The sequence below is a fragment of the Pongo pygmaeus genome, chromosome 7, assembly GCF_028885625.2.
Source record: "Pongo pygmaeus isolate AG05252 chromosome 7, NHGRI_mPonPyg2-v2.0_pri, whole genome shotgun sequence".
NCBI classification, from domain to species: Eukaryota; Metazoa; Chordata; class Mammalia; order Primates; family Hominidae; genus Pongo; species Pongo pygmaeus.
In genome coordinates, this window is record NC_072380.2 from 10491717 (window position 1) to 10516576 (window position 24860).

The following is a 24860-nucleotide window of genomic DNA, read 5'->3' on the forward strand; positions in this document are numbered from 1 at the left end:
TTCAGTGTCATTTACACTCAGAGTGTCACTGATACTAAAAAAAAAATATATATATATACCATAGAGATGGCATTCAAACTATGCTAAAGAAAAGCAGCAATGACTGCATTGGTAGCGCAGGTGAGTAGGTTTTTTTGTTGTTGTTGTTGTTGCTCTTGTTGTTGAGACGGAGCCCAGGCTGGAGTGCAGTGGCGCAATCTCAGCTCACTGCAAGCTCCGCCTCCTGGGTTCATGCCATTCTCTTGCCTCAGCCTCCCGAGTAGCTGGGACTACAGGCGCCCACCACCACACCTGACTAACTTTTTGTATTTTTAGTAGAGACGGGGTTTCACCTTGTTAGCCAGGATGGGCTCGATCTTCTGACCTTGTGATCCACCTGCCTCAGCCTCCCAAAGGGCTGGGATTACAGGCGTGAGCCACCGCGCCCGGCCAAGTAGGTTATTTGGTAATGACACTGTCTTCTTCCTCCCCGCAACAAAACACACACACCAATCAAACCACAATTTGTCACGGCTTAACTGAAGAGAATAGGGAGTCACTAAATATCTGGCTGCAATCTAAGTGGGAAGAAAATTAAATAATCAAAACTGAACCTTTATTCTAAAAAATGCTAGCTGGAACCCATTTGTACATGCATACTGTTTTTTTACCTTTCACTTTGGGAACTTTTCTTTAAAATGACCCTGCATTAATTATAAACAAACACAGAGATGATGATAATAAATGCTAGATAGTTGAAGTTTAAGATAAAATTATGGCAAATATTTAAAGATTGTAGCTATATACTGACGATAGGGACAGGTGGGTGGATGGATGGATGAGTGGACAAACACTGAGAGACAGATAGAGACAGCCTTTAGAACACTGTTTTATATTTGAAACACAGTGGGTAATTTAACATTGACTCCAGAAACATTTTATCCTTATTAGAACTTAATATATTGTAAAATATATGCAAAAGAAAATATATGCAAGAGAAATACCCAGAGAAAGCATTGTGCTTACTGTTCACGAAACTTGAAGAGCTGGCAGAAGGAGCCAAGTCATATGGCCAGGAGAATGCTCTTTAGATTTGCTGTCTTTCACATTTCAAGAAACATAATTTCTCAGTGGGAAAAGATTTAATTCCTAAATGAGCTGGAGTCACATTCTCAGGATGGAAGAATTACATGTGAACCACCCTCACTCTACCGGAGGCCACATTCAGTTTAGGATATTGGGAAATGTTTCTCATGATGGGTTTGCTTGGGAGATAAATTGTCCATATTTGATAATCCAAAAACAATAATACATTAGATGGTGTCTTGCAATTAGTGCTATAAGCAAATAATTCCACCAAAGGTTTGAGGAAAAGTGGGTTTTTTTTAATGAGGCTAAGAAAAGATTATGAAGCCTTCTCCTTGAAGGCAAAAACAACCCCCTACATTTTATGCAAAGTTGTATTAGGGTTAGAGTTAGGGTTGCTCACCAAAGATATGAAGCAGCTGTCAAATTCTGTAAGCAGAATCCAGCATGTTCAAGGTCAGCAAACCCAGCGGGAAGTTCAAGTTTCACTCCTTAAGACTCCATCTTCCTCCTTAAGTCTTTCTTGCCTCTTTTAATCTGATTAGAAATTAGCAAACTTCTTCAGCCAAAACTCTGACAGTTGCTGGTGAGGCTGGTATCCACAACCCAGCCAACTTTGCAGAAAACCACAGTTTCAATGGAAAATCACTTTTGGTTTCTCGCTCCTCAGCAGTACTGCACATTTAATTAGCTCAACAATTGGTCCCTGTGATAAAATCAGCTAATTTTATGTTCAAATGGCTGCTCTGTGGTAAGCAATACTGTCACTCCAAACTTCACATATAAAGAAGTTGCTGAAGAAGCTGGTTAACAGGGGGTCACTGGGGGCAGGCTAGTGAAGAAGACTATTAAATTAGTAACCTAAGTCAACATTACAGTTAGTATATAGGGGTCCCATCAGCGCACAAAGAAGACAAATGTCCCGAATGTAGTGATGGGCCCAGAAACACCAAGCCTTTTGAAGAGGAAAGCCGTATATATAAAATGAACAGAATGAGTCATGTGCAGAATTTCCCCACTTTTAGAAATCAAACTAAATGTTTATGACTAGAGTACAGAGTTCTAGACCCTAATCCAGTAGTGTTAAGAAATGACCCTCCCTACCTTAAACACCTCTGTGGTTTCAGGAGCTTGTTCAAGGCTACGCTAGATATAAAACACAGGAAAGCCCAGTCCAGGGGTCACCTCTTCAGCTCCCTGCTCTCCTTCCCTCAGCGGATAAAGCAGTTGGTTAGATCAGCAATTTTCCCCATTTTGTGAATGTAGTAGAAACCACATAATTTTTTAAGGTAAAGGCTAAAGCATTGATCAACCTCTTTATGGTATCAAAGCTAATAACATCACCTCTCATAGGCATTGCAAATTGTTGATTTTGTAATGTTTGTTTGTATTATCAGCTATATCAACTGAACAGTCAGAAATTCATTCAAGTTTCAAAACTTAAAAGGGCCTCATAAATACATGAATGCATTTAACTTTATATAAAGACATAGAGAGATACACATCTACAGCTAAATATATGTATACAGATAAACATCTAAGATCTGTACATGACTTAAAACAGTGGTTGATTAGCATTTAGTAAGTACTCTGTTGGTACTGTTGTTGCTGTTCTAATAGTATTACTATTATCACTATATAGCTATATATTATATAGATATACATATTATATATAATTATGGTATATAACCTATATAAAAGTACATATTATATCACCATATGACTGTAGCAGGATGCACTCTGCTAAAATAGAACTGTGTTTTTCTTTCTCACCTCTATCAGAGGTGCCAGAAAGTCACTCCATCGTGGCAAATCATTCCTGAGCCATTGCAGTCAGCTGCCTTCCCTGGATTGGGGTGAGAAGGACCCTTTGGAGACAGTGGACCCAGAGGACACTAATGCATCACTTTAGATCCCTGTGGCCCCATCTGCCTCTTGCTAGGCCAGCCACAGTACCCAGTTCTGCAAGGACCCCCCATTCAGTTTGTGCAGCTTTTATGCACCTGCATTGCCCAATCTTACACTCAACGCCATGTGCCTCTTGTCTCTTGCCTCCTGCCCTGGCACACAGTACCCTGAGCTCACACATGTGCAGCTCAGAAGTGCAGAATCAACCTACGGGTGATGGCATCCAATGGAAACATGCTTCCTTATCTTCCCCCGAATGCCTAGTCATTTCATAAGGTTCAAACAACCAGTTACCAGTGGCAGGGGCTAACTTGTATGGGGTCTTCCTCCTTTTCCTCCCCAGTCTCTCTGCCCCTTATTCCTGCTCCCTGGAACCACACACCTCAGTGAGTCCTCACACACAAGCCTCTGGCTTGGGCTCTGCTTTCTGTGGGACCCAGGCTAAGCTAAGCTAAGATAAAAATCACAGTGGTCACCTAGGCATGGGTGTCCAGTTAGCTCTAGTGCTCACCAGGATGGGGTACACAAAGAGACACTTTGGTTCCTGAAAAGGAAAAAACTTGACCCTTATGCCGTGGTCTCCAGACAGGAAAAGGTGAGAGCAGTTCCCGGTGCAGCACTCTGATGGGCAGGAGGGCCCATGTTCCATGGCCGTCCCGCTCTTGGGATAAGCCATAGTGAGAGCAGAGGGCCAGGGATCCAGACTGACGTGCCCCACCCCTCTACAATGCACATGGGCATGCACACACATGCACAGGTTCACCCCTTAATGAACTGCTATGCTCTCTAATATGGTAGCCACCAGCCACATGTGGCTATTTAAATATAAATTTAAATTAATTTAAAGATTCAGTTCCTCAGTCACACTAGCCACTGAGGAACTGAGCCAGTGAGCCACTATTTCAAGAGCTCAACAGCCACATGTGGCCAGAGGCCCTCCACTGGACAGTGCAAAAGAGATGTGCACAAGATTAACCTTTCCAAAAACTACAAAAATAATGAAAGGATAATTATAGCAGCTCATTAATTAATTATATAATACCTAAATTTTACCTCTTATGGATATCATTTATCTAAAATCAACGTGGGTTCCCTTCCAAACTGAGAGTAGAAACTATACTGGGATAGAAACTGGAAAATTCGGTGTTAAGTCTCTTCACCATCACACACAAGGCACAGGCCTTGAACTGAAAATCTTCACTGCAAACACCAGGATATCATCAGATTTCCAGTATTTTAGAGGGCAGTTAATATGCTTCTAGAGTCTCTTGGTATTACTCTTGGTACCCTAGAAGACTACGAATCATTACATTAGGCAATTTATAGATGGCATTATCATATGTGACTTTTAGTAGTAGTTATAAATACTGCCTTTATAATTAAATACAGTGGGATGAAACAATGGAACCACTTTTTAAGTTCTTGGTTGGGATTGGTTCCTGTGGTGCCCAGTGTAGTGTCCTGCCTGGTTGGACATTTCCCCTCCCACCACTCAAGTGGAGGAATTAGTTCCTCAGGTACTAAGCTCTCTTTTCTGCCTTTTTTTTTTTTTTTTTTTTTTTTTTTTTTGAGATGGAGTCTCACTCTGTTGCCCAGGCTGGAGTTTAGTAGTGCAATCTCAGCTCACTGCAACCTCCGCTTCTTGGGTTCAAGCGTTTCTCCTGCCTCAGCCTCCTCAGTAGCTCGGATTACAGGTGCGTGTCACCACGCCTGGCTAATTTTTGTATTTTTAGTAGAGACGGAGTTTCACCATGTTAGTCAGGCTGGTCTCGAACTCCTGACCTCATGATCCGCCCACTTCAGCCTCCCAAAGTGCTGGGATTACAGGTGTGAGTCACTGCGCCCTGCCTCTTATGCTTTTATCTCATTACTTTTCCCAAGTGATCTTATCAGCAACTGGGGTTTCAATCACCAAACATAAGTTGATAACTCCCAATCATAATAAGGGTTCCTGTTTATGAGGTATTTACTGTGTGCTACGCCCTGTATTTCACAAGCATTAGCCCAGTTAGCAGTCCTAACGATCCTCCCTGCAAGGCAGGAACAGCCCATGGCTCCTCCCAGCAGCCCCTTGGATGCCCATGTCATGGGTATCTCAGACTCTGCACTTTCACAACTTAACTTACCTTCCCCACAAATCTGCCTCTGCTTCTCTGTACATTTGTACAGAAAATCACCAGCCAGAAACCTGGTGAGAATCACCAGTCATGACCTGGACCTGGACCTGTCCCTCTTATTGACTCTCCACTTCCAATGAAGTTCCAAGTTCTAGTTTTTCTACCTCCGAAATATCCCTCCCTCCCACCCATACTTCCACCATCCTAGACAAAGCTTCCATTATTTCTGGCCCGGAATCCTATAATAGCTGCCCAACTCATCTCCCTGCATCCAGTCTTACTTCTCTTTAATTTCATTTATTCTAAGGTCATTGCTCTCTGTCTTTGAGCATTTGGAAAATGGGGATAATGGGGTCTCCCTCATCCTCATAGGTCTGCTTGAGTCAAATAGAACATATGGCTTTCTAAGTCGCAGGTACTTGATAATAAATTGCACAGATGACATGTGAATTGAGAAAATTTGATGCTGGAACCTGCATGTGTAACCATCACCATAAATGCCCAGGTTAGCCCACCACCATTAGAAAAGCCATTACGAAAAAGGGATAAGAGAAAGAATATATAGGTAAAAGGTTTTTAGAATGGAAATATAAGTATACTTAAATTACTCTAAAACTTAGCAGCTTCAAAGTATATACATTTATTATCTCACAGCTTCTGTGGCACAGCTTGGCTGGGTGCCTCTGGCTTGAAGTCCTTCATGAGGCTGTAATCAAACTCTCAGACAGGGCTGCAGTCTCATCTGAAGGCTTGACTGGGGTTGAGGGGCTTGGAAGCTCACTCATCTGGTTCTTGGCAGGCTTTTGTCCTTGTCATGTAAGCCTTTGCACAGGGCTGCTTCATGACATGGCAACTGGCTTCCCCTGCCATCTCTCAGACAGTAAGAGAGAGCTTTCACAATAGGAGCCACAATCTTTTAATGACCTAGTCTCAGAGTGCTCCCATCACTCCCATCACTGCTGTCATTCATTCGAAGTGAGTTGCTAAATGCAGCCCATACTTAAGGAGATGAATTACGTATGGGCAGAGAGCACTGGGGGCCATCCCACAGGCTGCCTACCATGACCAGCCAAGAGACATCACAGCCTGGGAGGGAGGTGGGAAGGGCCAAGGAAGGAATGGGCTCTGTCAGCGCCTCCCTCAGGCCTCTCTGCTCATCACAGTCGAACTGACCATGAGTCACCCGTCCTTCTACTTGCTCATCAGTGGACACTCTAGTTACAGCCTCCTCGTCTCTGCAATGTCTCTGTAGGATAAGGGGATAACTCACTCATTCCTGGGGACTGTTGCATACCTGACTTTTTACATAATTCTAACATAGATTAGCTTTATAGTAGCTTCTAGCTCTACTGTCAAATGCAAATCCACATCAGAAAATATAATGAAAAATAAAATATAAGTACTATCACAAAGTTCTAAAAACTAAAGCAACTCAAGTTGTTTTTAAAACAACTAAATCTCTATTGGAGGATTTTAAAAAGTGGTACACAACTGTGGAAATAATTGTTTTGTGATATCATGTATATATTTCTGAGAACTACTTTTATCATAATTCAATTTACTGTTATGAGAGAGAGAAAGCGTTATGGGTTAAATCTTGTCTCCCTGCAAAAGATATGTTGGAGTCCTAAAACCTCGGAATGTGACCTTCCTTGGAGACTCAGTCTTTACAGAGGTAATTAAGTTAAATGAGGTCATGAGGGTTAGCACTAAGCCAATATGACTAGAGACTGTTTAAAAAGAAGAAGTTTGGACAAAGAAACACATGCACATAAAACTAGGCTGATGTGAATATAAACATGGAGAAGACAGCCATCTAGAAGCCAAGGAGAGAGGCCTGGAACAGATCCGTCCCTCACAGCACTCAGAAGGAACCAGCCCTGCCAACACCTTGATCTTGGACTTCCAGCCTCCAGAACTGTGAGAAAATAAATATCTGCTGTTTAAACCAACCAAGCTGTGATTGTTTGTTACAATAGCCCTGTAAAACTAATACAGAGGGAAGAAAAAAGAGGGAGTTTCAGACAGAGACAAAAACAAAGAGAGAAGGAAAAAGACTTATTTTAACAGGCTGTATCTTCATCTAGATGAGTGATTCAAAGGCAAACACATAAGGGCCTACTCTTTATTTTTTTACATTGCGACAGGCTCTTGCTCTGTCACCCAGGCTGAAGTGCAGTGGTGCAATCACAGGTCACTGCAGCCTTGACCTCCCAGGGTCAAACAATCCTCCACCTCAGCCTCCCAGGTTGCTGGGACTATAGGTGCAGGCCACCATGCCTGGCTTATTTTTGTATTTTTTGTACAGATAGGGTTTCTTTATGTTGCCCAGGCTGGTCTTGAACTCCTGCCCTCAAGCATCCTTCTGCTTTGGCCTCCCAAAGTGCTGGGATTACAGGCATGAGCCACTGGCCCTGGCCCAGGCCTACTCTTAAAACCCCATTTAGCACATGTATTGGACACAATGGTTCCACTCCTAGAGGCTGACAGAAATTTCTAAGCAATGCATAAATAAAACACAATTCCAATTGAAAAGCAGCAGACACCCCTCTAAAATCAGAACCTGGCCCTAGTCATGGTGGCCTAAGCCAGGGGCTTGGAGCCCAGCAACCCCTACCTTTTGGTAGTTCTCTTTGGAGCTCAGGGCCGCCTCCATTTGCTTGGCAGAGGTCGGGTAGATGGCCGAGCGGTACTGAGTGCCATGGTCGTTCCCCTGGCGCATACCTGGGAAAGCGGAAAACAGAGAGGGTTACCTGGTCACTAGGCGACAGTGCCAGTGTCAAACTGGGCACAATGCTGAGACATTTTGACACTATTCATATGGTCCCTGTGCCTGATGTGTTGCTAAGTGCTTGCTTTAATTTTCTGTTTACAGCATTTTCTTTAAACAAGCATGAAATGTATCTGTTTTGATTTGCCTGTTTTAATTACAACAAATATCTTTGAACTCAGGTAGATTTATCACAGGTCTTGGATCATACTAGATGCTCTATGAATACATACTTTTACATGAAATATTTAAACAACGATCTACTCCAATTGTCACATGTAACGCATTATGATACATATTATTTCCTTGGGTCCTAAGGAGATACCTGTATGGAAGGTTTCATCATCCCTCCCTTGGTGGATGAGGAAATGAGACAATGTCTGTGTAAACTCCTGGCATGTGTAAACCCCTACATGCCTGGCACAGTGCTTGGCATGTAGCAGGAGTCCTGTACCTATGACTAAAGTCATCTACCCATCTAGCCTGCAACTTAAAGTCAGCAAAGAGCATTTTCTGCCAGTCTCAGCAGCTGAAGGGTGGATGATGGTCAGTTTCTATCTGAGTGTGACAGTGCCCCAGAGTGAAACAGCCACAGGGTTGCCATAGATCCCCTGTAGGCCACCAGGTTGTCATGAAAATGAACCAGGCACTGGGATTCAGGAATTGGGCCCAGTAGCATGTTTCAGCTAGTCACATTCCTAATATAGTCAGGGGAAACAGAGACCAGCAGGCATAAGCAAGAATTAGAGGTGTTAAGGGAAAATCTGTGCAGGTTAAAAAAGTGCAAGGGTTCAGAAAGGGAGTGGGTAAGTTCGTGTGATCAGTGGAGAAGGGGCCTATGTCTCAAAGGCTGTATCAAGGAAGTGACTTGTCTTGGCAGCAGGTGGGTGCCAAGGGTGAAGGTAGAACAAAGGTAAGGATTGCGGAGCAGTGCAGTGCCTTCAGGGACTTGGAAAGAACTGGTACTGCTTGCAAAAGCAGCTGTAACCCAGGCAGCATCTGTGTCAAAGCCCTGATGCCCGCTTCTCAAGAGGATGAGCATGTTACCCTCAAGCCTGAAGCCCAGATGAGAAAGATGCTTCACTGGGGAAGATGACTGGAAACTCAACAGATTGAAAACCCAGAAGAAAGAACCAACATCCAGGAACGGCTGGGAATACAAGAAGTGGCCCTGCTTGTCTACCCACTGAATCACAAAACAAACGAAATATCTGACTGTCATAAATCGATCTAGACAGGCTTTATAATGCTGTTCTCCAGAGGGCAAAATTAACCAAAATTATATTTTGAGATAGGACAGAAAAACGTTATTGATGATAGAATAACTCCTGTATGTCTTTCCTTTCTCTGCAAATAAATATGTTCTCTCCAGCAGAAAGAAGTCTTGTGTGTCAACTGTAGCCTCCACACTCTGGAGGCTACAGAAGAATTAGGTCATAATCCCTTGTCTCAAGGAATAACCAGGACGAGGGAGGGAGGGGGAAGAGTAGTCACGAGCCTGACACTGTACTTCCCTGTGAGAGGTCTTTGCCATCATTTCTTGTTTCATCCTCACCTGAGCCCTGTGGAGAAGATATTCTTAACCCTCTTTGACAAAAAGGAAATTATGGATCAGAGACATTCAGTGACCCACCTGAGGTCACATAGCAGGTAAATGGCCATCCTGCGATTTAAACTTTGATCGCCCCGACACCAAAGCCCTTTCTCCTTCCAAAATGGATGCATGAGAAGTTACAGCAAAATAATCGAGGACAACGGAACAAAGTGCTTCTGGATGTAGGGTACCTGCTGGGGAGGGGGCATCCCAGCCCAAGGCCCAGAAATAAGAACAAGCTTGGAACGTTCTGAGGACTCTGAAGAAGCAGGACAAGGTCTGACAAGGGGCCTGGTGGGTCCTGAAGCTGGTGGGTTGGGCGTGTAACCACATAGGTATCTTGACAAGTCACGGTGGGGACCAGAGATGCATGGAAAGATCAGACTCCCAGGAGCTACAGAATTCTCTGGAACCCTGAGTGAGCATAATCACCAACCAACGACCCAGAGCCCCCTTTCCCACAGATGCAACAAGTGTTGCAAAGTTCACTGTGCCCTCCACTTGGCTTTTGAAAAACTATGAGGAAAAATTATTGACACTATTTGGCTGTCTTCATGTACCAGGAAAGCAAGCAGTGGGCTTTCAGTGTTGAGTGGAAAGAGAATTACTGGCTCAGAAACAACACCTTGTGCTTAAAATTCTTCCATAGTACTCTATGAACTGATTAATGAGGACTGGGCTTTGGGGCATTCTTGATGAGAACTGACCTCCTGGCATCTACCAACTGCTTGAGATTTCTCCATCCACTTTCTCCAAAGAAGATTTTAAAGGGACAAACAACCCTAAGACTGCTCTGAGGTTTCTCTCCCTCTCGGCAGAGCCAGAGGAAGCAGAGGAAAACAGAAATGCTTCATCTATAACAAAGCATAAGACGACGACTTCTCCTCTGCTCAGAGGGCCTCCTAAGCCTCAGCTCATCTTTGGGTACCAACCCTGTTTTATCCATCCTGATTGGAGACGTGATAAATGTGTCTGAACATGAGAACTTTAAAGGGAAGTTTATGCTAAGAGTTGTTGCTAGGTGATCACTTTACGAGGTCCCAGGAGTCACCAGCTGATAGTGAACATCAGGACAAGTCAGGACCGACTCCTCAGGGTCTGAAATCGCTATCTCTATCTTAGGGAGCTTCGCGGGAGCAATCTCATTAGCAGGACTATCCATGTTGGTTGAAAATAGAGTGACTCCTACCAGCACGACCTCCACATTCTTCTCTTCTATAGACTGCTTTTAAGAGAAAACGGATCCTGCCTTACGGTCTGCTGCACCAAAGGCTACCTGCATGCTGCAGTGGCACAGGAAGGCCACCAGGGATGCTGGCATTGGTGGGAGAGCTCATCCAGGTGCTGCTTCAGGGTGGCCTCCTGCCTTCTGCTGGAAAATAGGGTCTCTGTGAAAAAACAGGCCATGGTGTCCCGAAGTCCTCCCCTAGGTGGATGAGCCTCTATCCTTCACAGTGAAAGATGGCACTTCTTATTATCCAGGTGACACTTCCTGGTGCACCTTGCCTTTACCTTAGGTGTCTTGAGACAAGCCCTATGAATATAACTATCTCACTTTATCTGAGAGCTTAATCCTGTCCATTTTAGCTGACAGCTCATTTTTAATTTAAAACACTGAATAAATGAATGGACAGCCCTCCTTTCATCAAAAGGAAGGGAGGGAGGGAGAGAGGGAGGGAGGGGGAGAAGAAGAGGTGGAAGGAGAGAGAGAGAGAGAGGGAGAGGGATCATCAAAGTAGTAACAATCCTAGAGTTCTCACTATGTCCAAGCACTGTGCTTTACTACGTTATTCACCAATTCTGCAAATACTTGGAGGATATTAGTAAACCCATTTCCCCGCCCTCTCCCACTGCCAAAGTGAAACTGACACTCCCTCAAAGGTGAAACTGACACTCAGAGAGAGGCTAGTTGCCTGCTGAAGGCCAGTGCTGCATCTGGAACCATCTAACTCCAAAGTCCGTGATCTTAACCACTATTATTCCCATTTGTAAATATATATAATTTAAGTTAAAAAAAAGTGGAATATAGGGATCTATGTCTAAAAGGAAGACAGCCACATAATACGGTCACTATCATCTGCACAATGTTCTTTGCATTTTCTCATGCAGTGCATCTCAAGGGAGATGAAATAGTGTTGCTTTATAACAGAGGTGCCAAATATTTATTCCATATCTAAAAGCAAAAAGAAAAATGAAAGATCCTGATTTTCAGTAAGGAGTACACATTACTTCTACAGCCATAAATTATTTTGAAAAGATGTGGTGATTTCTTCACGAAAGATAAAAAGTTATCATGGTGTGAATTTTGTGTAAAAGGGAAATTCTATTTATGGCGGCCAAAGAAAATCTTTTTAATTATTATGTGTCCTAGAATGTCTTTTGGGACTCCATATCTGTTTATGTTCTAAAATCCCAAGTTTGGCCAAATAATGAAAATATTAGAAAACTTTCAAAATAGTAAAATTTTTAGGTCATCATTGCAAGTCCAAATCTTAAAGTTTTACAGCCAAAGTGCCCCGCTACATGAGATTTACAACATGCTTACATTGAAATCAGTACCAAGCACACATGTGCACACACATTTACAAAGCTAGTCCATCATGGACGGTGTTCATATTAGCAGAAGTAGCAATCGACATATTATACCTTTGTAGTTTCCAGATTCAATTACAGAAAAGTACATAAGACATAAATGTACAAAAGTACATAAAATAGATATGCACAGTTAAGTGTCTACTATTACTCTATTTATAATTATTCATTATAAAGTGAATACTCACATCACCACCACTAATGTCAAGAAAGAGAGTACAGCCAGTACCCTTGAGAGTCTTCCATGTGTCTCTATTGATGACAATGCCTTCCCTCTCTAGTTGTACCACACCTGGTTTTTGCAATAATTTCTTTAGCACAGACACATTCAGAATAAACCTAGTTTAGTTTGGCCTGTGATATGGTTTGACTGTGTCCCCTCTCAAATCTCATCTTGAACTGTAGCTCCCATAATCCCCATGTGTCATGGGAAAGACCTGGTGGGAGGTAACTGAATCATGGCGGGGGTGGGTCTTTCCCATGCTGTTCTCATGACAGTGAATAAGTCTCATGAGATCTGATGGTTTTATAAAGGTCAGTTCCCCTACACACACTCTCTTGTCTGCTGCCACGTAAGATGTGCCTTTGCTCCTCCTTTGCCTTTGGTCACAATTGTGAAGCCTACCCAGCCATGTGGAACTCTGAGTCCATTAAACCTCTTTTTCTTTATAAATTACTCAGTCTCAGGTATGTCTTTATTAGCAGCATGAGAAGAGACTAATACAGCCTATTTTTAAAATTAATATAAATGGAATCATACTATAGTTTGAATCTTTCACTTACAATTATGATCATGAGGTCCTTCCATTTTCTTCATTTTCATGGCTTCATAATATCCCGTTGTATGAACGCACCACAATGGATTTATACATTCTACCCTTAATGAACATTACCAGCTTGGGGCTGTAAAGAACATTCTTGACATGTATTCTCTTATACATATGCATGAGTTTCTCTTGAGTACATACCTAGAAATAGAATTGTTGGTGTATAGTGTTTGCATGTCTTCAACTTAACTACATGCTGAACTATTTTTCCAGAGTAGTTGTACCAATTTACAAAACCACATGACTGCACAAGAATTCCTGGAGCTCTAAATGCTTGCCAAGTCATTAAAGTCTGCTAATGTCAGATTTTCACTTTTTGTCAGTCTGCTTGGTGTGTAATGGAATCTCACTTGATCTTAATTTGCATTTTCCTGATTAATAACGTTAATTATCATTTTATATGTTTCTTTGCCATAATTCAAGTCCTTTGCCCATTTTTTCTCTCAGCAGTCTGTCTTTTCTAAAAAAATATACTGCACATATATTTAAGTCTGTTTTTTATATATTCTGAACACTAATCCTTTATCAAACATAATCTCTCTGTTCTTGGCATTTTTTTTTATTTTTTATTTTTCATTTTTTTTGTTCTTGGCATTTTCTTTATGATGCTTTTTGATGAACCAAAGTTGTCAGAGTTTGATATAGTTAAATTTGTCAAATATTTTTCCTTTACGGTTAGTGCTTTTGTGTCTTGTTTAGGAAATGCTTCCGAAACCCAGGGTCATGAAAATTATCTACTTGAAGTTTTGTACGTTTGCCTTTGACATTTATGTATTCAATTTACTTGGAATTGATTTGTGTGTATGGTGTGAGGTAGAAATCCAATTAACTTTCTTCCTATAAGAAAATTATCTTACCACTATTGATTAAAAAGCCATTCTTTCCCCAGTACTATGAAATGCCAACTGTGTCATCTGTCATACTTTGACATGAGTGGGTCTGTTTCTGAACTCTCTATTCATCTGTCCCTACATCAGATTCACAATGTCTTAACAGCTGTAGCTTTATAATGACTCGATATCTGGAAGAATAAGTCCTCCCATCCTCTTGTTCTTATGCAAGTATCTTTGCTTTTCCTGGACTTTTGCATTTCCCTATAAATGTCGAGATTAGCTTTTAAGATCCACAAAAACAACAACAACACTGACAACAACAACAAAACTGTTGCGATCTCATTTGGATTTGCACTGAATTCATAAAACAATTTGGAGAGAATTCGTGTGTTTACCAACCATCAACAAGACCCAATATTAGATCTTCCAGCTGCCTAACTACTAAGCCAATGCCATGTTTTTTTTTTTTGTTTTTTGTTTTCTGTTTTTTTTTTTTTTAGATTTTTTGGCAGCACTCCACTTCAAGGTACCAGTTCCTTGTAAATAGGTAAACCCTGAAATTCCAGTGGGTGGACATAATAGAAGTTTCTTTTATAATCATGCAAAGCAGTTAATAAAAAGGAGATGGTAACAGTTCTGCTTCATGAACTCTTCAGGGGCCTAGTCTGACAGAAGCTTCACCACCTTCAATATGTTGCTTCAAAGGTTTCCCTTGGCATTAACATTCAGCAGGCAGACTGAATATAGAGAGAAAAGTTCACAGATCATGCAGGAGGTTTTTCTGAGCCAGGTCTGGAAGCAGCATATGTCACTTCTTCCTCATTCCACTGGCCAGAACTCAGTCACATGACGACTTCAAGGGAGAAGAGGAATGGTGTCCGGCTGGGGAAAGATAAATAGTTATCTAGTGGATTTTTCAATCAGTATACATTTATTCTTTCCTTGACTTATTGCATGAGCTAGGACCCCCACTCCAATGCTGATTAGAAATTGCGATGGCATTCTCTGCAGTTTCTCAGTGCTTCATTATTAAATACAATGCTTGCTATAGGCTTTTGCACGTACTCCTTATCAGAATAAGAAAGTCATCTTTTATATGTGTTTTTAAATCATTTATGAATACTGAATTGTATTCAATACTTCTTATGCATCTATTTCAATAATCATACATGTTTTTAAAATACCTGCTAAGGTGGTCAATTACATGGGCTAATACTGAAGTGCTAAACTAAGCTTGTGTTCCTTGGAGGAAACTAAAATTGGTCATGATGTATTATTTTCTTATATACTATTAAATTCAGTTTGCTAATACTTCGCGTAGGATTTCTGCAAACATAGTCATAAGTAAGACTGTCCTATAATTTTCTTTTCTTACATAGTTAAGTTTTGGTATCAAGATTATGCAAGGATCATAAGATGGACTGCATCTGTCTCTAATCTCTTGAAAACATTATGAAAAACTGCAATTATTTCTTCCTTAAATGTTGGGAGAACGCACTGATAAAGCCAGTGGTTTCTTTATTCAGTTTTATTAAACTATATTTTTAAAGAATGTATCTAACTTTTCAAATTTATTGACACAAAGTTGCTTATCATAGCTTCCTGGTTTCTGTAAAATCTCCCACATCTGTAGTGATATCCCACTTTTTATTCCTAATGTTGTATATTTCTGCCTTCTCACTTTTTCCTTGAACAACTTCCCAGAGCTTTATCAATTTTGTAGCCATCGTGAAATACCACCTCTTCGCTTTTTTGATCTTCTGTTTGTTTGCTTCCCATTTCATTTCTTTCTGCCCTTCATTATTCCTTTATTTTATACTGTTTGGGTTGAATTTGTTGCTGGTTTTCTAAGTTCTTGAGATGGACGCTTAGCTCAGCTTTTCTTCTCTTCTAATATGTGAATTTAAGGCTCTATATGTCCCTCTGAGAACTGCTTTACCTACGCCCTATCAATTTTAACATATAGTATTTTAATTATCATTTGATTCAAAGTATTTTACAATTTCCATCATGACTTATCTTTGATAACTAGGATATTCAGATTTGTTTTTTTCAGGCAAGGTCTTGCTCTGTTGCCCAGGCTGGTGTGCAGTGGCACAATCATGGCTCACTGCAGCCTAAACCTCCTGGGCACAAGCAACCCTCCCACCTCAGCCTCCTGAGTAGCTGGGACTACAGGGATGTGCCACCACCATGCCCAGCTAGTTTTTTAAAAATTTTTTGTAGAGATAGAGACCTCACTATGTCACCCAGACTGGTCCTGAACTCCTGGATTCAAGTGATCCTCCCTCCTTGGACTCCCAAAACACTCGTATTACAGATGTGAGCCATAACGCCTGGCCAGAAATTTTTACATTTTCTAACATAAGAGGATTTTCTCAATACTTGCATTATGGTAAGAGAAACAAAAGCTATATGATTTTAATCCCTTTGAAACATACTGAGCCTTTTATGGCGTGGAATATGTTCCATATGTGATTGAGAAGAAGGCACCCCCCCCAGGTGTGAGGTACAGTGTCTTATCATGTCCACTGGGTCAAGTGCTGCAATTGTGCCGGTCACTCCCTCTACGTCCTTAATAAGGCTCTCAAAGCTCAGATTTTCTGGGATTAACAAGTTTGCTCAGAATAAAGATATATCTAATCCTCTGCTTACCTATCTGGGTTCCTGTGTTGCCTTCCATTTCAACCTGGTTAATTCCTCATAGTTCTGTCAGCTCTTTGATGTGATGCTTTATATATATAGTTGTATTTTATTCAACATTTGGAGCTGCTTTCAGTGGGCAGTGTGGTCTGAATAACTCAGCCTGCCATTCCTGGAACCTAGAAATCCTAGTTCCTGCCAGTGTTATCAGCTCTGATTTTTCTCTGACCTAATTCAGTATTCTTTTATGTGAAGTCTAGTAATTCTTTTGACTTCATTTCTTTTTACTGATTTCATACCATTTCAGCAATTTATTCAAATTCTAAATGACCTAACCATTACTATCTAAGATATGTGAAACTCTTCCTGGCTAAAAGTTTTCAAAAGCCTGATTATGTGAACTTTTTCATCTTGCAAATCCTTAATAGGATTATAAAATTGTAATGGACATCACAAAGAGTTTAAAATCATCGGATAATGTGCTGCTGTTTCCAGTGGGTCGTGTTTTCTGCTTTCTGATAGAATTGTGTAGCACTGTGGGGCCATGTGCCACCCAACAGAAAGAACATCAGGCTTCGAGTTTCGCCCTTAAGTCCAAATTCCACCTCTGTCAAGCAATGTAGTAAGTGGCATGTGCCATCACGTCACCTCTCTGGGCCTATTTGTTCCTCTATAAAATGGGTCTAAGGTTCATAGGTTGCTTTAAGGATCAAATGGGATCACGTACACATGAGCACTTAGCATCGTGCACAGCTCAGGAAAGACCTGCAGTAGGAGTCTATCATTCAGCGTGCAGCCACCAAACCCTTGTAACACTAGAAAGGCAAAGGAAAAATGTTAAATATAAGCTTTGTAGTATTATATGACAGAAGGATTTAAAAGTGCAAATAACACTTTTGCAAACAGCAAAGATACTATGAACACGTATGATAATGTGATACAAGGGAAAGTGTGACTGAAAGAACAATTAATAAAAATATCAGTTAAATTCTTTTGTTTCATTTTTCTCTGTTTCTGAAATTCTTAAAAGAATGAAATCCCTTTCAGAATTCATAATGCTGGGTTTGGGTCGCTTTTGCATTTTATATGTGTGCAGCTGTTCCTCCACTCCGAGTCTGCACATCTGCTCATTAGCAATACAATATCATTCCCACTGTCTAATTATTTGCAGATGATAGATTCCTTGTATATGGTCTAAAAAAGGATAGTCCTTCAAAACTGGTGACTTACTTTAAAAAACTAACTTCAAAGGGTCAGCACAAGGAAGTTCAGATATTAATCTGGCAAGTTCAAATATACGAACGACAGCATTTTATTGCCAAGTTGATGGGGAACAGAAGGAAAATAGGATTTGTCTCCCTTCAATGAATGTTTCCCAGTAGACAGCACAGGGGACCTGCTTCTCCACAGCGCACCTGGAAAGAGCCTCGGGAGCCAACCTCCTGAACACGGAGTGGACCTATCCCACCCGATTTCCTGGGACCACCTGGAAGAAATTCGCCTGGAGCAGGGCTTCATGGTGACTGCACACGTCTGGCAGGGAAGCCCGTGCAGTCCAAGGACACCAAGTAGAGAAGAGTCCTTGGAGGCTCTCTAGTTCCAAGCACAGGCTGAGGAGCCCCACAGAATCCCCAGCTCATGGTAAGGCCAGGATGTGTGGCCCCGGGGCCCCAGGAAACCCAACAGCATAGACGGTGCAGCCCATGGGGGCAAACCAGACCAAGCCTTCTGAGGACAACTGGGAGCTGTGCTGCAGGTGGAAAGGGGTGAAGAGGAGCTGATTGAGGATAAAGGGTGTGAACCAAGAATAGGAAGCCATCAGGGGTAATCAGAACATGAGCTGAGGAAAAATGATAGAGAACAAGCAGAGAAATACTGGGATTCACGAAAGAACAAGACAAACAAACAGCAGCTGGTGGAAGCGGCCCTTCCACAGGCGGCATGAGCACGACAGCTATTAGAGCCAGCGCTTATTCCGCACCAGGCGCCACGCTCTGCACAGCAGGCTCCGCTCCCGTGTGCGCCCCCACACTGAGAAGGCACAAACTATTACAGATGCAGAAACAGAGGTTCATTCACTAGTTCAATGAGAAAACATTTAATACAAAGCCCACCTTCTAGAGGAGTCAGAGAATAAGCAATAAACAAGTAAACACATGATTTTACCTCATGATGAGTTAGGAAGGAAGGAGAGAACGATCGTACAGAAGTTCATGGGGGTGAGGGCTGGGAGTGCTACTTTAATTAGGGTAAACAGGGAAGACTTTTCCGAGGATGACCTCTTCAGCTGAGACTTAAAGGAGAAGGAGGCGGTCACATAGTTCTTGCTCTCCTTGATCCTGGAGCAAGGGACAGCAACATTTACTAAGCACCCCTTAGGGGCCAGTCTTAGCGGTAGATGTTTTATAATCCTAATTGCATTTAATCCTGACTATAACCCTATGAAGTAGGGATCACTGACTTTGCTTAGCAGAAGAGAAGCAATGAGGTTCCAAAGACTTGCAATCTTGCGTGATGTTGGTGGCAGACCAAGAGCTACAGACAGGCTAAGCAGTAGGTGCAGTGTGCGAGGCAAGAAAGAGCTCAAGTCTTCCAGGAATGGAACAGATGAAGGCCACAGTAACTGAAGCACAGTGAGCAGGGATGGGGCAGAGTCTGGGGAGAACTGTGGTATGCGCCGAAGTTGGAAAGGCAAGTGCCAATCAGGTAATCCCAGGCCACACTGGCCACTGTAAAGAGTCTGGATCTCATCCCAAAGAAACCGGGCAACCAGCAAAGTGCTTTAAGCCAGAGGGGACCACAGCTGGTTTTGTGTTTTTAACAGGGCATTATGGAGCAGGGAATGAGAAAGGATGAGACAGGCCAGTTAGTAGACCGTTGGAGGACCTAGGTGGTCAAGTGGATAGAGAGAAATGAGGCCTGTCCACACAGCGATTGCCGGGCCGATCTGGTTCACAGCCATGACGTCTCTGACCCCAGGGTCCATACTCTTAACAACAGGTTTGATTAAAGACATTTTAATTAAGGGAACATTGTAATTAAGGCTTTCAGAAGGGTGACTGGGAGTTCATCACCAGCTTATAGTTGAAGGCTGTGTTAGTCAAGATATAGGTTCAGCTACTGTAGAAAAGAATAAGAAGGCTTAAATGAACCAAAATAGCAGTAGTTTAAACAAGAGTTCTTGCCTAAAGATCCAGCCTGGGATGGTGACTCTGGCTCCTCTGTCTTGCAACTCTAGCAGGACAAGGGTCAGGCTCCATCCCTGGGCTTCATGATGGTCCACCACTTCAGCCCCACACAAACTTGCGGGAAGGCAGGAAGTGGAAGAGAACGCCCCTTCCTCTAAGGCCACAAACCCAGAAGCTGCACGCTGTCACTTCTACTCAGGCCCCCATAGTCAGAATTTAGACATGTGGCCATACTTAGCTCTAAGGTGTCTGAGGGATTTTGTCTTTTTGGGTGGCTGCACACCAGCTAAAATTCTTAAACTACACAGGTGGGGGAACCCTAATATTGGGTTCAACCAGCAGTCTCAGCCAGAGGCCTCTGCAAAGGCCACTGCTCCCCAAGGAGCACACCGGAGCAGTTTCCAGACCACAGTCTTCTGGGAAGGCTTGGAGTTGCCAAAAAGGTCCACACATCCAACTATGCAGCAGGCAAGATCTAGAGCCTGGAGAATGCATTATGTGTACAATAGTTCCATTTTCCAGAAGTACATGACGTGGAAGTGGTGAATACAATAGGCATGCAATTTAAAGTATAATTAAATCCATAGTAGCATTTTAATATATTTGCTTTTTTAAATATACTAAAAGCACAATTGTTATCATTGGAGGATCCATAAAAATGTGCATCCCAGCTGGGCGCAGTGGCCACAACTGTCATCCCAGAACTTTGGAAGGCTGAGGCAGGTAGATTCCTTGTGCCCAGGAGTTCCAGACCAGCCTGAGCAACATGGCGAAATCCATCTCTACCAAAAATACAAAAAATAAGTTGGGCATGGTCACGTGCACCTGTCATCCTAGCTACTCAGGAGGCTAAGGTAGGAGGATGTCTTGAGCTTGGCAGGCAGAAGTTGCAGTAAGCCAATTGTGCCACTGCACTCCAGCCTAGGTGACAGAGCAAGACCATGTCTCAAAAAAAAAAAAAAAAAAATGTGCATCCTTAGAAGAGGTCTTCCTAGTCAGGAAGCTTGGATTCCTCTAGTGTAGGGAAAAGAAAATAGACCTGAGCTTTAGACAGAGCTGCATCCAAATACTGCCACTAACATTAAGCAAGATTGTCTTTTGGAACCTCATTGCTCCTCTTCTGCTAAGCAAAGACAATGATCCTTACTTCACAGGGTTATGGTCAGATTTAAATGAAATTAGGATTATAAAACATCTATCGCTAAGACTGGCCCCTAAGAGGCGCTTAGTAAATGTTGCTCTCCCTTGCTCCAGGACTGAGGACAGCAAGATGGGTTGCAATTGAGAAATCAGATTTAGTGGGTGAAGTCACACAAAACTGAAGACTCTCTGCCTGGTGTACCTGTGGCTTCGCCCGAGGCACTCAGTCTGTGCCCCGTGTCCTACGCAGGACTAGGAGGTCTGAATTGTGTTATTCATGCATAGGTCATGCTAGTTAGGAGGATATAGACCAGCTGTGAAATGCTGGGAGCCTGATCCAGTTCTTTAGATTACTCTGTCAGAAGAAACCTTAAGGAGGCTTTTGAGCAAGGATCCACCAGCCTCATCACCACTGTCAGCACCAGCAAGGTCCCAGAAGACAACATAAACAATGCTGAACTCTTTCCAACCAATGCAGGAGACACAAGAATCTTGGTGGGTAGAAAACCCACACTTTAGTAGATGCAGGGTAAATACTTACCCAGAGGAAGAATCAAGGGCAACACAGATGTAAGAATAAATGTAAAAATAAAATCTGATGGAATTGTATTGTTGTGCTGAGAAAGACGTAACAACAATAGCTGGCACTGGCATGGCACCTATACCATTTTCATGTTATTTTCACACTATTTTATTTAATTCCTACATCAGACCATTAAGTTGGCAGTATAGACATTATTATCCCTTTTTTTGTAGATGAGAAAAATGGAGGTTCAGGTTGGGTAAGTGTCCTGGCCAAAATCATGTGGTTAGGAAGGGGCCAACCAGGGACCAGAACTCAAATCTCCTAAATCTCAGGCACTCACCACGTTGCCTGGAGACAGTGGGAGTCTGGGTACCCCATGGCCAGAAATGTACACCTGCCAGTCTATCCTCAGAAGCCTAAAGGAACTATCTTCATCCCATGAGTTAAGAAAGAAGGCCAGAATAGAACCTATTGGCTTAAACAGTGGGATTCAAATCTTTCGGCAGAAGTAGAGGTTCTGTGGTAATTGGTAAATTAAAAGAAAAGACTATTCCACTTACTGACCACATGAGTAATGATGCTAGCATGTCTGTCATTCCTCCTTAGGCTAATCCGTGGAGTGGCATCCTCTTCAGACTCACTGTCTAGTGGCTGTGGAATAACAGGTCTCGGGCCTCACCTTAAAAAGCCTACACCTTCCAATCTCTCACTTACCAGCTTTGCTCCCTCCAAAATGGCAGAAAGCTAGACACAGTGGTTCATGCCTCACGGCCTGTAATCCCAGCACTTGGGGAGGCCGAGGTGGGCGAATCATGAGGTCAGGAGTTTGAGACCAGCCTGACCAACATGGTGAAACCCCATCTCTACTAAAAATACAAAAATTAGCTGGGTGTGGTGCCGGGTGCCCGTAATCCAAGCTACTCAGGAGGCTGAGGCAGGAGAATCACTTGAACCTGGGAGGCAGAGGTTGCAGTGAGCCAAGATCACACCACAGTACTCCAGCCTAGGTGACAGAACAAGACTCCATCCAAAAAAAAAAAAAAAGGAAGAAAACATATGGGGACTTCATCTAGATGTCCATTAGGGCAGATACTATGAGAGCTGCTTCAGCACCTTGAAGCAGGAAAGAACATGCTGAATGTTCTCTGTTTAGCCTATGCCATGAAGATCTGATTTAACTGAAAGGGGACTCTAAGCTTAAATTCTTGCTGTTTCTACTGCAGTAAGACCATTGACATCAGCGAGAATCTCCACATTTGCAAGTATCAGTGTAGATACTGCTTCTCCTACAAAATGCAGTGAATTATAACTAAAAAATTTAAGGCCCCTTCAAGTCCTTAATGACTTTACAAAAAGGTATTACAATCTTTCAACATGCTAATTAAAATATATTTCTCTTGAGTCTTATTTCTGTGGAAATCATGTTTCCTGGGCACATCTTCACATCAAATGTCAATGCCTTTTCAACTTCTACACAAGTTTTGTCTTTTTGTTGATAAGCAATTCTGGCACAGGCAAGAGCATTGCTCAAGTAGTTTTAGTAATCACTTTTGTTTCTGAAAAGAACCTGGAGCGGGCTACTGCCTCACAGATCAGAGTCACCACCAAATCCAACCTGCTGCTCTCTTTGAAAATGTCCATTTTCTGAGTAAGAACAGTCTTACATATCTTCACCACCCTCATCTTCTCTAGTGGCAGCTTTCTTTTCAAGACCAACTTTTACTGTGAAATGTGACAGGTTGCCATGTGACCTCAAGTAGAGACTTAAGCAGCTGTGGTCAGATGTGGTGAGTGAGTGACAGCCAAGTTCATTTGTAGCCTGGCTCTCCCCTGCCTCTGGTCCATCCTTCAAGGAGCAGGCTTCAAATTCTGACCTTGGAAAAATGACACTTGACATGTGTCATTGTTTTTGGACCGTCAGGGTTCCCCAGGAATATCAACTCCATTGATACCAGAGTTATTCTGAACTTAAGGGTTGGTTATTGTTTGTTTTTTGCCTTTAATGTTCAAGTGCTAACACATACTTGTTTTAATGATTTCATGTTAACATTTAGCCTGTGGTCTTATGCGCATTTATCTGTATGCTCACTTGATCTCAGCATATTGGAATTAATTATTTTCTTCCTGTAGGAATATATTTTATTCCTACATTAACCAAGAGGCTGGATACTCCTGCGTATCCCAGATGCCTTAGTGGTTTAGCACACCTGGTGGCTAGACGCAGTGGCTCACACCTGTAATCCCAGCACTATGGGAGGCCAAGGAGGGTGGATCACTTGAGGTCAAGAGTTCAAGACCAGCCTGGCCAACATGATGAAACCCCAACTCTATTACAAATATGAAAAATTAGCCAGGTATGGTGGCGTGCACCTATAATCTCAGCTACTCAGGAGGCTGAGGCAGGAGAATTGCTTGCACCTGGGAGGTGGAGGTTGCAGTGAGATGAGATCACGCCACTGCACTCCAGCTTGAGCAACAGAGTAAGACTCAGTCTCAAAAAAATAATAAAATAAAAAACAAAAACAAAAAATAAAAGGGCACCTGGCAAATATAACGGGCATAAGATTGTTTGGATCGAATGGGTGGATTAGTAAGGATTTTTGTTACTGTTGCATGTAATAGAAACTAACAAACTAGCTTAAGAAAAACAAAGTCAGTGGAGTAGAGGTTCCTGATGGAGGATCTCTCGCCCTTCCCTTAACTAACCATCATCCCCTGCCCTTCCTTACCTCTTCCTCATCTCTGGGGAGGCCACTGACCTGTGGAAGGAGATGGTCCATAAGAGAGGCAGAAGGGTGGGGACCATACATTGGAGGGGTCCTGGGGCAGTCAGGGTTGCCCTGGTGTTGTTGATGAGTGGTTCTCTGAATTTAGTCGGGGAGACTGGATCACGCTACAACCTTAGGCATGCCCTTGCTTGTTTTGGTCTCCATATTGCCACCTATGATGTGAAGATCTGGAAAATCTTTTTTAACCCCAGAGATACCACCATTACAAACACAGAAGCCATGGAAGGCCAACTGATGAACAGAGAGGTGAGTTCTCCCAGCCCAAACCCTCATCATAGTAGTATTCTCCCCGAGGTTCAGGGGCCGGTATTAGCAACCCAATTAATCAAGGAAGATGTGATCAAATGAAAGCATTTAAGAGCGGTATGGAGAGAGAAGTTGACGACAGACTTGGCCTTCTTTACAATTCTGCCAGGCCTAAGCCTAAGGAGATTCTACCAGGACATGGCATTACAGTTGGCCACATTAAAGGACACAGACCCGACCTGTCACCTACATGACTTCAGGCCTTGCCTGGGCCTCTGATACGTGTCTTCATTGATAATTTTGGAGCTCTTATCATCTTCCTCTGACCCTTGACTCTGACAGTCAAATGGCTGAACGTCTGCTCCATCTGGATTGATGACTTACCAGAACGAGCAACTGGCTGTCACTGCCCTGATTTATGATCCACACTGCAGAGCTTCCTGCAGAACCAAAGCAATCTAGGCCCACAGACCTGCCTTCCCACATGATGTGATGTCCCATATCCCAAGCTAGGGTGACACGTGAACCTTCTGATTAGAGTGTTCTTGTCCTACCGGTTCTTTCCCTACCCTGCCCCATACCTCATCCCTCTTCCACCAGGTACCCATTCTCCCATGTCAAA

The 24860-nt window shown here is 42.6% G+C and overlaps 1 protein-coding gene across 6 annotated transcripts in view; it reads right to left on the reverse strand.

Moving 5' to 3' along the window:
- Positions 1 to 24860, reverse strand: part of MSRA (methionine sulfoxide reductase A) — a 384503-nt gene that overhangs the window by 102466 nt on the left and 257177 nt on the right. For all 6 annotated transcript variants that reach the window (XM_054499909.2, XM_054499910.2, XM_063668509.1 and 3 more), the window contains one exon: positions 7708 to 7814. In XM_054499909.2, the coding sequence (XP_054355884.2) occupies positions 7708 to 7814 (107 nt within the window). The remainder of the gene's footprint in view (positions 1 to 7707; positions 7815 to 24860) is intronic.